A 13,022-nucleotide genomic window follows, 5' to 3' on the forward strand; every position below is an offset into this window, starting at 1 on the left:
GGGAAGTAACTCTCATTTAAAAGCGCCAAAGAAAGAAAACGAAAACGAAACTTGGCCATTTAGAATGAGCGAAAATTATCTGATTTTCCTTGTTCATTCGCTTTTTTTTTCCTGGAACTAAATATCCGCTTAATTTATGCACACATAATTATAATATATTATGGCATCTTTTACTGTGGTCGCTGATGAAGGTAAACATTAGAAAAAAGTGAAAGAAGTTAAAAGTTAGTAGAAAGATACACCTCATGCCTCATGGCCTCGAACTCAAAACTCAAACTTAAGAGTTAGAGAGGCAAGCCTTCTGCTTTCTACGAGTCATGGCTTCAAAAGGCCACTTCGCCTTAAGCATGCCTTCATGTTAAAGACAATTTTAAAAATAAAAACCTACCTCTGTTTCAAAAACTAGTATCTTTCAACTTTCTACGAAATTAATTTTGAATTTTTCAGAAATTTAGTTCGTTAAAAAATACCGCATTCCCAGACTTTCTGTGTTGTTTTTACGCTGTCACGTGACCGTTTTGGAGAAATTTGTGGTCTGCTACAAACAATTAAACCTGTCAACAGAAGATATTTTCGTTGGAACAGGGAAAGAAGAGTGTTATTTCTTGTACATTTTAAGGGAGGACTGGTTCCATAGCCACCACCTACTCCTTCTCCAGGACCACTACCTCCTCCTCCTCCACCGCCACTACCACTATCACAACCATCATTGCTGCCACCACCACCACCACTACCACAACCGTGAGATTGGGTGAAGGAGGCATGGGTTGCCTGATGACATAGTGCATGTCACGGATGCTCGCAACCCCTTAAAAGCGAAGCTGATTTTTTGTTTTCAGATACAGTGCACTCTGGATACGTCGACGTTGCCTAAGTCGATTTTTACCCAAGTCGATTTTTTTTCTTGGTCCCTCCCCCTTCTTCCTATATAACATTAGTAAAAAACAAACAAACTCCACATAAGTCGATGTCGCTTAAGTCGATGTTCTTATCACTCATGACTACAATAAAATCACAAATAAACAAGTATTTCCATTGGTTAAAAAAGCTACCAGTAAGAATTTTCAGTGGTTAAGAATATCCGTGAACGATTGGCGCACATCGATGTGATGTAGGTGCTTTGCCTGACGTCCGTGTTCAATGTACATAAGCAGTATTGAATAACTTTAATTTCTCAACTTCAAGTTCAAGATTTTTTTTTGGTTCTAATCCCAGGCCATCCTATGTAATGGCCCTCTTAATTAGTATCAATTTTATCAAGAATTCAAATCAAGTCTACAACTACAATGGCAAACCTATCGCGGAAAAGGAAGATTCGATGCATTTGGAAAGTCTGGCATGCGACAGAAAATCATCGCATAGGAAATTGGCATACCGGCTATTTCTGTCTCGACGATTTACAAGAAGCATGACCTTGACCTAGAGGCTCCTACCTTTCCGCTTTTCGCGGAATAATTTCACTTAATTGGTATACATTCCACATTCAAGGCAAAAATTCCGCTTTTCACCTTTCCAATCGAGGAACATTTAAAAAAAAAAAGTCTGTAGTGAAAAAAAAAGTGAGCTATGGCTTATTTCGTCAGCATCTCCTATGGTCAATCAACACACATTTTGTGTGTCTGATTAATCCCTTCAAAGTGTGTGCTGTCTGGGAGGGGGGTTGACCGAAGTATTATTATTATTATGGTGACTCCAATTTGTGAGGTCAATGACCTTGGTAATATTATATGTTGGCTTCATTCCGTAATAATATTATTGAATACGGTCAGCTTAGCTTCTTTCCCTATTTAATTTTAGCCGTGTGTGTGTGTGTGTGTGTGTGTGTGTGTGTACCGGCACGCGCGTTTGTTTGTTTAGGTGTGTGTGGGGGGGGGGGGGGGGAGGAGGGTCCTGACAAGGTTAAATCCATCCATTCAATGCTTTGCTCTCAGACGGCCAGGACCTGTGTGTTCTCTATTATTATTTGACCCCATTCTTAGTCTTTACCAATCTGTACATTTTTACACATTTTATATTTTTAATCATTTGAGTACTTTTGGATTGTCTATTACATTTTCTGTTGCAAAGCATGTCATAGTCAATAACAGTAAGTTGATTCCGCTTTTTTTATCTCAAATTCCGATTTTTATGTATTCTGATTCCTCTATGGGGCTATTGGGGGTAGGAGCCTCTGATGACCACTACAGAGACCGCGCGATATGAAGGGACATACTTATTCTTGATTGGTTTGCCTTATTCACATGCGTTTTTGCTCATTTGGTTACACTCCGGTTAAGTTGATTTTCGGATAAGTCGATTTTTTTCTCGGTTCCCCTGGGCATCGTCTTATCCGGAGTCCACTGTAATACTTTCCTTTTATCTTTATTATTCTTAATGGAGAATACAGCATTTCCACCAAGAGAGCAGTCAGAGTAATGCTACTTGGACTTCAATTTTCTATAATCTTTTTGCCGTTTCTTGTCTTTTGATGAAAACGGGAAGATTTGGTGTTGGGTCAAAGATTGAATTTCGCCTCTAAAAGGTTACATTGCTACTGGGTTTGCTCTCTCCCCCTTCTTTTTTTTTCAACTTAGTATTGTTGATTGCCATTTACTTTTTTATGATTAGCAAGTGCGGTAGGAGTGTCGCAGGATGCAGGAGGGTGCAAATAGCCCTTTGCTAGTGACACTGATTTTTTGTTTTCAAATAATAGTTTCCATTTATATTATTTTTTAATGCAGAAAAAAACGTTTCCACCATATGAGCAGTAAGAATATTGATAAAAGCGCTTTGAGCACGTTTAGTGGATATTGCACTTTATAAAAGCTCATGTTTTTAAATTGTATTACTGTTGTTTGTCTTTTGATGAAATAGTAAGATTTTCTTTTAGGTCCAAGTAAGATTGAAATTCGCCTTTGAAAGGTTAAGGTGGGTTTTTTTTTCAAACGCGGTTACGCTGTTTCCTTTTTTTCTTTTTTTTTCTGACTTTTATCACTGTACGTACCTGCATGGCTTGGACACACTAAAGGATACATCTAGGTAACAAAATAAGACAACTAGGTCACAAATCAAGACATCTCGGTTTCGTTTGTGCCAAGATAGCAAAACAAATCGAGTGTCTTGGAGTTTGAAAGATCTTTCCATAAAAGACTTGGTATTTGCAAGACCCTCAGAAACCAATCCCCGATACAGCTCTATTGCACAATGATTTATGACCTTGATTTCTTTTGTTCCCATCCCCACAATCCCACTTATTGACTTATTGTGTGTTATAGGCAGAACTTAAGTAGCTGGGCTGCCACATGCATGACTAAATTGGCCAAACAGAGAATCTTTACTTTGGCATTAGACACCCATTACCCTTGGTTTTAATCCTAGCCTGGTGAGAAAAGAAAGGGGGTATGGGGGAAGATGAAAGAAACAATGGGTGCCTGATGACACAGATCAAAGGAGTGGTACTGAAGTGCTTCACAGTGCGTGCTTCATGAAATTTTAACCTCTTACAGTGACACTGATTTTTTTCTCCAGATTGCTTTTATGCAGAATAAATTGTTTCCACTAAGAGAGCAGTAAGAGAATTTCGACTTGAGCTTCAATTAAGCTATAATCTTTTTAATGATAACATTAAGACTAAGATCTGGAGTTTGGCTAGTGTAAGTTTGAATCTCTCCTTTAATCTGTCCCCACGGAATTATGCCATTTTTTGGACAAAATTATGTCAATATTATGCCAAAAAAAAAGGCAAATTATGCCATAAATTCGACATTATGCCATAAATTATGCCAAAAATCCGACATTTGCTCATATTCTTGCGTGCTTTTGTAACCCCCAAAATCTAATTTTCACAATAAATATGAATACTGATAGGTTTAAAAGCTACATTTTCATTTAAAACAACTAAAATGCAGAAATATATACCAGACTATTGTTTTTTTTTTTTTAGGGTTTTACTGGGCTTGCAACACATTAAGGTCATATCAGCGCCAGTAAAGAGGAAGAAAATGGGATAGCATTTTCCTGGAGGGACAGTTTAATGGGTAAAATTGTATTGATAAAAAAAAATCCCCCCCAAAAAAACAAACGCGCTCAAGACAGCGAGACCCATCCATATCTGGTATTGCAACGGTAAGCCAGTTAACATGTACGTAGATCCTGAGGCTAGGTGCCTGGTTACCGTGTACATAGGCACTGCCAAAAAAAAAAAGAGGCATCAAAATAAAGCCAAAAAAAAAAAGAAGAAAAAAAGAGAGATAGAGAGAGAGAGATACGCACACCACACACTCACACATACAAAGTGTTGCACCCTACAGAACTAATTTTGTCCACCAATTTGTACTGCATTTATGTAAAATCATTTTATGCACCAAATTGCGTATCTAGTGACACTTCTTCCACAATAATTTTCTAAAGAAACTTTTAAAAAAACGTCTTTTTATGACGACATCCATCGAATGATGATTGACATGGACGATTTTGCGAGGAATGTATCATGAAAATATAATGAAATAATTTCAAACATAACTTTTGAAATTCTACAGGGATTGTCTAATAATAAATACAAACTTTTTTTATATAGAAAACAAATGCATCTTCAAATCTAAACTGCTTTTGACGGTAGGCGTTGAATTTTTGTCTTTTTCTAAATGTATGGTGGACAACTTAAAGGAGCTAAATGTCGGTTCCATCTGTCGGATCTAGAAACTTCAAATTCAAATACAAACAGGAAGACATTCCGTTATGATAAATAGGCAGTGTGACAAAATGTGGCGATTTCTTTCTTCTTATTTTTTTTCGACACCGTTAAAGGGGTCTGTTTACACATTGTTTTTTCTGTAAATTTTATTTTTGGGTTGTGGTTTTTATGCTGTACTTAATGAATGGCTGGCCGTGTAGGTATAGGTTTCATAAAATAAAATAATAAACTCATGATTTTAAAAAAAGACAACAAACGGTGGAAAGGCATGATAAACAAAAACTGGAAGGACTTACATAAGAGGGGATATATTTATTCTGATAAACAGCAAAAAAACCCAACAATTTATAGGCTTGAGACAGACATTTATTTGATTAAATGGCATTTAATAATACAACGCAATATTTCTTCATTCTCGATTCCCTCTTGTTTCGCCAGGGATTTTATCAGTGATTGGTAATGACAGTTGATAGTGCCAGAGTTCCTTGTGGTCAATTTGAAGGGAAACAATACTGGGGGAAATAAAAAAACAAAACACAAGGAACACATATTAAGTTACCGCCCAAAGTAAATATCGATTTACCTCCCTAATTAAATAAATCATATAAAGTAACTGACTTCCATTCCTGTAACTGTAATGCACCTCTCATTAGCCTTTTTTTGCTTCGTGGATACATAAACGACACAGAGGAACGTCAATAATACACACAATAACTGCAATCTGCAATTCTCCACTCCCACCTCATCTCCGTTCCCATAAATTATGTGTGCCTTCTTCTTTTCTTCTTGAGTATGTAGTTTTTTTCAACCGGGTACTAAACTTACAACTCACACCCCTGTTGTAGCTGTGTTCCAAGAAATATTTCCACGTTATAGCAATGCATGATTTATATGCATTATAAAGACTGTAGAACAGGGATTAAAAAGTTCCTGTTGTAGCCGAGCTCCCATTGCAACCGAGGCCTTTGTACGCGAACTGTACTGTACATTTTGACCCGTTTAGAATAAATCATAGGTTTTGATAAAAGTTGATTAGACTAGGAACAAATTTGTTATTGAAGATCAAGAATGTTTTTTACAAAAATATAAAATTGAAACACGATTCTCCATTCAGTGATGATTGAGAGGTAAACTATCATTATAGATACTCCATATCTACCCCAGTTGTGCAAATCCAGACTTATGAGTTTTTTAATACAGACTTACGCAAGGATGGCATTTATCTTAAGTATTTTAAATTACTAGTGATATCAGAAAAATCGAGACCTCTCTGAGTTTATTTTAATCGAGTTTATCTTGATGCAGTTTATATGAAGCAGACAGCATGTAGTAATGTAATATAGTTGAAACTTACTTTTCAGATGAGCTAAGAATAATTCTTTAGCATAACTGGTACAATTTATATACAGATTAATGTCAAGCATTTAAAAACAAATCAAATAGTCATAGGTAATACAATGAAATAATTTTTGTTTCTTTATATTTCTGTCTGTTCAGATGTACAGGAAGAGGACTCATCACATCAAGTTTTGAGATGTTTGACATCAGAGCTTGGCTGTCTGACCCGCCAGGATGGTTCAGCTGCTTTATCACATGGAGATACATCGTGCATCTCTGTTGTTTATGGCCCAACGGAAGTTAGAATGAACAAAGAATTCATCGATAAAGCCACAGTTGAAGTGGTTTACAAAAATAAAGTAGGCTTGTCCCGCCCACCAGATAAAAGGAAAGAAAGGATTATCCGGAATACCTTAGAAACTGCTATCATTGTCAATCTGCATCCACGATCAGCAATTACCATAGTAATTCAGGAAACAGAGGACTTTGGTTCAAATCTTGCTTGTTGCATAAATGCTGCCTGCATGGGTCTACTGGATTCAGCTGTCAGTATGGATTTCATGGTGGCTGCAGTGGCTGCAGCAGTTGGTGAAGATGGTAAAATTGTTGTAGATCCCTCAAAAAAGGCAGAGGAAGAGGGTCGTGCCAATATAACTTTTGTCTTTGAGAGTCTCAATTTTAATGTTGTGTCTGTGGTGACTGCAGGAAGATTCTCACAAGAAGAGTACAAAGAGGCAGTCAAACTTACTCGTCAGTCAGCAAATTCTGTTTTTCAATATTATAGGAGCTCTTTATCAAAGAAATTATTAAAATCATTTTGATGGAAATATTCTAATCTCCTTGATTTTTTATGTGTGTATATGATCATCATCATAGCTTGTGGCTCCAACACTGAACCCACTCCACAGCAACTGGGGAGCAGACTCTTAGGTCATGGTCAGTGCAGCTGGGCCCATCCTGGCATTCTCTAAGGATGTGCTCCATGTGTGTTTGGTGATGTATGCTAAATTCACATTTAAACCTTGTTGTTGCTACTGATGATGATAGTCTTCAATCAACCTATATATGATGTTCCTCTTTTTCATTTGACTTTGACTTTGACCATAGCTTTGTTTTCAATTAGGAAGGTACAGTACTCGCTGGATTCTAGCACGCTCTCAAGAAAAGCCAAAAACCGTGTTAGTGTTAGAATCCGATCGTGCTGAAATCCCGTGCTCATGGGAGGCAATTATGTACATAAAATTTTGTCATCCAACTCCAGAGTGCCCCATTGCAGAGTGTGTTAGAATCCAGCAAATGTAACTAAATGCGAGTGAATATGAGAGATGATTTTTTTTCTCCTTGCAAGACCTAGTCTTGTGAAGGTGGCCAGTGCTTGAGGAGCACAGTCCAGTTAAATCAAAAAGCAAGGGACAGATTGAGTACAATGAACAAAACAAATTTATAATATTTCTTAATAGCGCAATACCCACTAAATGTGCTCAAAAGGTCCCAAGACATCAGCAACACTTAACATGTGGGACAAGACAAAAAGCGTGTAAGGTACAGTGTTTTTTCAACAGAGACAATAATGTTAACAGACTGGCACTCATTTTACAACAGGCCCGAGTATGATAGTGAGAATGTACGTAAAGAGCCTTTTTCAAGGACTTGAACCCAGGATCTACCAGTCTGGAGGCAGTTGTCATGATACTGGACCACAAATTCACACAGACAAGGAGTGAAGAATTAGTCCAATATGTCGAGCCCTACACCTGTCTAGGGTTCTTATCCAAAAGATAAACAGTAAACAGTGTTCTGGGTGGGGTTCCTGACCTCCCATAGTAGGCAAGGAGGCACTTACTGTGTCTTCTATCCCCCTATATCTGTTTTCCAACATGCTCTCTGTCTGTCTTGGGATGAGATTACTTGGTTTTGTTCTGGCCCTGGCCGGATACCTTAGCTGGGAGGGAAACAGTCGAATGTACAGTTAGAGTTTTGGGAGATGATTTTTATTTTGTCCTGTAAATCATCTCTCTGTTATGCACTTTATTATGTATTGTATACATATTATATGTGATTTGTAAACATTCGAGTGTGTTCCTCTTCTTCTTAGTGAGGACCTGTGCTTGTGTCTGGATGAGACTTTTAGGTGATCCCAAACTAAGTACACTGATAGTGTATGTTCCCTATTTAAACTAAGTCACCCCAGACAGACCATGGACCACATCCTGTCCGAATGCTCGCTGGGACCTCACTGCACCAATGCTGACCTGAGGGAATGCAACCAGACTGCCCGGGACTGGCTGACTCACTGGCGCGACAAGATATGATGATGACTAAGTCCCCTTTGTCTTCCTTTTCTTTGGTGCTTTGATTGTAATTCTAGAACTTTTTACTATCCCATTTTCTTCCTTTATACTGGCGCTGATATAACCTTAAAACCCTTCAAAACAAAACAAATCAGGAAACAGTGTTAGTCATGAGTGATCCTGGGATGGGACTGAGGTCATTGGTACCGAAATTTAGTTGAATCTGAGGTATCACTTTTGAACTACAAGGGATATGAACTTGTAAAAACTTTTGAGCCACACTGTCTGCATTGTGATTGACTGTGTTTAAACAACACTTGTTTGACTGTGTTTAAACAACACTTGTTTGACTGTGTTTAAACAACACTTGTTGGATTGACCCTTTTCCCTGGGTGGGGATCCTGACCTCCTATAGCGGGCAGGGAGGTACATACTATGTCTTCTATCCCCCGATGTCTGTTTTCCAACATGCTTTCTGTCTTTGTCTTGGAATGAGATTACTTGGTTTTGTCCTGGCCCCAGCCGGATACCTTGGCTGGGAGGGAAACAATCAAATGTATAGTTAGTTTTGGGAGATGATATTTTTTTCCTTGTAAATCATCTCTCTGTTATGCACTCTATTATGTTTTATTTATGTATTATATATGATTTGTAAACATTTGAGTGTATTCCTCTTAGTGGGGACCTGTACTTGTGTCTGGATGAGACTTTTAGGTGATCTCAATTTAAGTACACTGATAGTGTGCTCTTGGAATCTACATCTGTTCTCTTTTGAACCAATTCTCCTTTGTCTGCCTTAATCTTGGATGCTTTAATTGTAATTCTAGAACTTTTTACTATCCCATTTTTTCCCTTTTTACTGGCGCTGATATGACCTTAATGTGTTGCAAGCGCCGTAAAACCCTCATAAACAAACAAACGACCCTTTTCCCCTCTTGACCGGGTTAAATAGATTAATGGGCATCTCTTCCCCCCCCCCCCCTACCTCTGCCCTCATCATCTGAGAAATGTAATTTTCTTACCCCCATAAGTCCCATTCCTCTTCTCACCTCATTCGCAATGATACTGGTACAAATTCTTCATACCACGCCCATGCAACCACACAAAGAGAGACAAAATCATTCCATTGCGATGTGAGTGTTACTGCCACTGACACTGAAATTAGTCAATAACGTCATCATTTGCCTTACACACACATACACACAGGTAATGCCCCCACTCACACCTCTTTGCCCTGATTGTTAGTGTATTAGTATAATGATGTGAAAGTGGTCAACCATACAATGTCAGTTTGTGTGATGCAAGATTTTTTAAAATGTACTTCTTGCCTTCATTCAGTATGCTCTTCATGGTTTTGATTACCGTACTTCATTTAGCCGAGTTTTGTGGTTACAGTAAAAAACGGTTAACTGAAATTCATATTTCGGTTTAGGCATTACCCCATAAAGTTATGATTATTAAGGGGCTATCATTCATCCCACAGTCACACAATGCATCGCATCAAATTGTTCAACTTTGTGGTTGAAGTAGCATGTGTGTTTGTGTGTGTGTGGGAGGGGGGGGGGGGGGTGTTTATATGTATATGTGCACACAACCGAGCGTAGTGGTACATGGAGTAGGTGCCAAAGAGAGCAATTGTCTCCAAAGTAACCTTTATGGAGTTACAACATTACTGCTCTCAACCAGCACATTGTGTTCTCACCATCAAGTAAGTAAGAAGTAGTCGGTGGGATTGGTTGGGAGGGGGGAGGAGAGAATAAGGCATTGTGGATTAATGTGGGCAGGGAGAGGGAGTTGGTGGTAAAGTGAAGAGGTTCCAATGGAAGTGTGTGAGCGGTGTTGAATGGATACAGGTACAAGAGAGAGCATTGTAGTGTAACGGTTGTAACGGGATTTTTATTTGTTTATCGGACATTTTTTTATTAGCTTATTCACTTGTTTGGCTTAGATATAGTTTGAGCATAGTGGCTTTCACTTTATCGATACTTGGGTAACAGAAACAAAGAGGAAAAACAATGACATTTTGATTTCCTTTCGGTTTAGCAGTCTTTTCATTTTAGACAGTTTTGGTATAACCGGTTTTTACTGTATTTGCAGATTTGCCAACCCTTTATAATCCAAAAGTGGAATCAGAACGTCAGAAAATAGGAATTTGAGACAAAAACTAGGAATCTTTTAACAATGGATAATTCTGTATCAAATTTACCATCAACTTTGCCACCAACCACATAAAGACAGTATTCGGGCACAGCTGGCAAAACTACAACTACATATCACATTGTAGTAGGTAATGGAATGGGGAAGGGTGAAAGGAGTGCAATTCATTTTCCTACTTGGCTCCCTTTTGGCAATCATTTACACCCCTTCCCGCCACTTTTCATTTTTTTCTTACCATTATTCTCATTTTTGAAAATCGAAATCTTAGAGACAATGGTGGAAAAGGAGGAGTGAAAATAGAAATGATTTCGCCAAAAGCGGAAGGGTTGGCAGGTTTGTATTTGGACCATAAAAGCAACATTTAAAAAGAAAGCGGTTCTTCACTCCGGCTGGAGCATAGGCCATCGACGAATCCTTTCCATTTTGTCTGGCTTTGTGCCATCTTCTCTCTTAAGCCTTCAGTTTTTAGATCCTCCATCAACGGCCTTCAATGGAGAAAAAGAAGAGGATGAGGAGGGCAACGAAGAGGAGGATAGGGTGAATATGAAGAGTAGATTGAAGAGGATGAAGAGAAGAAAAAGAGGGAGAGAACAATAAGAAGGAAGATAAAGATATAAGTAAGGAGGTGCAATAGCAGCAGGAGGAGGAGGAGGAAATGAGAGAGAGAGAAAAGTGTGTATGGGGGGGGGGGGGGGGGGGCGATTAAGGAAGGAGAGAAAGAGAAATATGAGTTCTGAAGTTCATCTATTTGCAGATGACACTGCACTCTACAAGCACATCCATTCATCCATTCAATTGAAGATGGCATTGAATTAAACAAGGAGTTTTGTATACAATTAAAAATTAAGGAAGGAGAGAAAGAGAAATATGAGTTCTGAAGTTCATCTATTTGCAGATGACACTGCACTCTACAAGCACATCCATTCAATTGAAGATAGCATTGAATTAAACAAGGAGTTTTGTATACAATTAAAAATTAAGGAAGGAGAATATGAGTGTGTGTGTTGAGTGAGAAGGATATGAGGAAGGGGTATAGGGATAAAAGTATGAGAGAGTGAGTGTGTGATGAGAGAGAATTTTCCTCACGATGCTAACCATTCAACAGTCACGAGTATATTGAGAGAGTGATAGTGATGAATGCACACTCCGCGTGTAGGTTTGCGGTACAAAACGAAAAGGTTGCTTAAATAAACATTGACCTTTTATTTTTCCTGACATGGCGGTTTTGTGCAAAAAAACAAAAAAAAAATCCCAAATTTTGCAAGCTAAAGACAGCAAAATTTGCAAAATATTGCGATTAATTTTCCTAAAAACCCATAATTAGTTGATGAAAGAGAAAGGTATTTGTTTGTTTTTTAATTTTAAGGGTTTCACAGCGTTTGCAACAAATGTAAGGTCATAACAGCGCCAGTAAAAAGTAAGAAAATGAGACAGTAAAAAAGAAACTTCTCTTTATTAATTATCTTTCACATTCTACACGAGCTATCAAATTAAAAGAAAAATCAAATTTTGTCTTTTTTTTCATTTATTAATGTTTTTTGTTTTTTTTTTTTCTTTGCAAAATCACGAAAATTTGCAAAAAATTTCAGATTTTGCGACCGCAATGCTAATTTTTGCGATTTTTTTTTTGTGGCCACAAGCGATGCATGCAAAAAAACGCCATGCCAGTTTTTCTTTCTTTTTTTACTTTTCGCCTACCTCATGCCTACTTCATTACCATAGGCCTACACAGTAAATCTTGCTATACCATCATTTTTGGGGAGGAGCTGGAAAAGTTGGTAGTGTAACTTTATTCAGTTGACAAAATTACTTTTAGGGTAACAACTGCAAAATAACAATAAATAACAAAATGTTACTAAAGCTCGCAACACAACATATTAACAATGTATAACACTACATAGCTCCCTCCAGAGCTTTTGTTCATTTGTCATAAATCCAGCCGATCAGGGGGTTTGGATAATCGTCCCCTTTCAGTGCGTTTGGATTCGGTCTGCAACGTTTCCTCATCAGGAAAGATCATACGTTTCTCCTGGTTGGTTGCACCCGTTTTATTCTCTCCCGTGTTCTGTGCTTTCTTCGGTCTTCCCGTTCGTGGTGGTTCATGTACCTGAACAGGTTGATGAATGTCACAGTGTGCGGGTTTTAGTCTGTCGATTGAGACTGAGTCTTCTTTGTTTCCTACTTGTAGTTTGAAAACTTTGTCACCGGTTTCTAGAACTCTATACGGTCCTGTGTACGGAGCCTGGAGTGGTCTTCGATGTCCATCATGACGTTTGAACACGTATTTAGCTTTGCTGATGTCCCGTGGTACGAAGCTTGTTGCTTTTTTATGCGTGGACGGAGGAACTGGACGAAGTTGACCCACTTTCTCACGGAGGTTTTTCAACATTTCAGGAGTATTGGTGTTGGGATCCGGACCAGGAACAAAGTCTCCAGGTACTGTAATAGGTGCCCCATATACGAGTTCTGCCGACGAGGTATCGAGGTCTTCTTTTGGGGCGGTACGTATACCTAACATCACCCAGGGAAGTTGATCAATCCAGTTTGGTCCTTCTAGTTTCGCT

General features: G+C 38.4%; 1 protein-coding gene across 2 annotated transcripts; it reads left to right on the top strand.

Moving 5' to 3' along the window:
- Window positions 1–30: 30 nt before the first annotated feature.
- LOC144974154 (exosome complex component RRP46-like) lies at window positions 31–6,837 on the top strand. 2 transcript variants are annotated; one of them, XM_078917068.1, is made up of 2 exons: window positions 31–191; window positions 6,170–6,837. In XM_078917068.1, exons 1-2 carry the CDS (start codon window positions 161–163, stop codon window positions 6,829–6,831), a joined length of 693 nt encoding a protein of 230 aa, XP_078773194.1. In that variant the 5' UTR covers window positions 31–160; the 3' UTR covers window positions 6,832–6,837. The 2 variants fall into 2 exon arrangements, with proteins under 2 accessions (XP_078773194.1, XP_078773195.1); XM_078917069.1 differs by lacking the exon at window positions 31–191 and adding an exon at window positions 3,935–4,016.
- Window positions 6,838–13,022: the final 6,185 nt, after the last annotated feature.

Source organism: Berghia stephanieae, chromosome 5, assembly GCF_034508935.2.
Source record: "Berghia stephanieae isolate SIO BIC M18660-M18661 chromosome 5, UCSD_Bste_1.3, whole genome shotgun sequence".
Taxonomy (NCBI): Eukaryota; Metazoa; Mollusca; class Gastropoda; order Nudibranchia; family Aeolidiidae; genus Berghia; species Berghia stephanieae.

What these genes read in the sequence shown, in the direction of transcription:
- LOC144974154 (XM_078917068.1), top strand. Translation starts at nt 161, where the DNA reads ATGGCATCTTTTACTGTGGTCGCTGATGAAG. An exon ending in TACTGTGGTCGCTGATGAAG is followed by an intron (nt 192 to 6,169) that starts GTAAACATTAGA and finishes CTGTCTGTTCAG; the next exon opens with ATGTACAGGAAGAGGACTCA.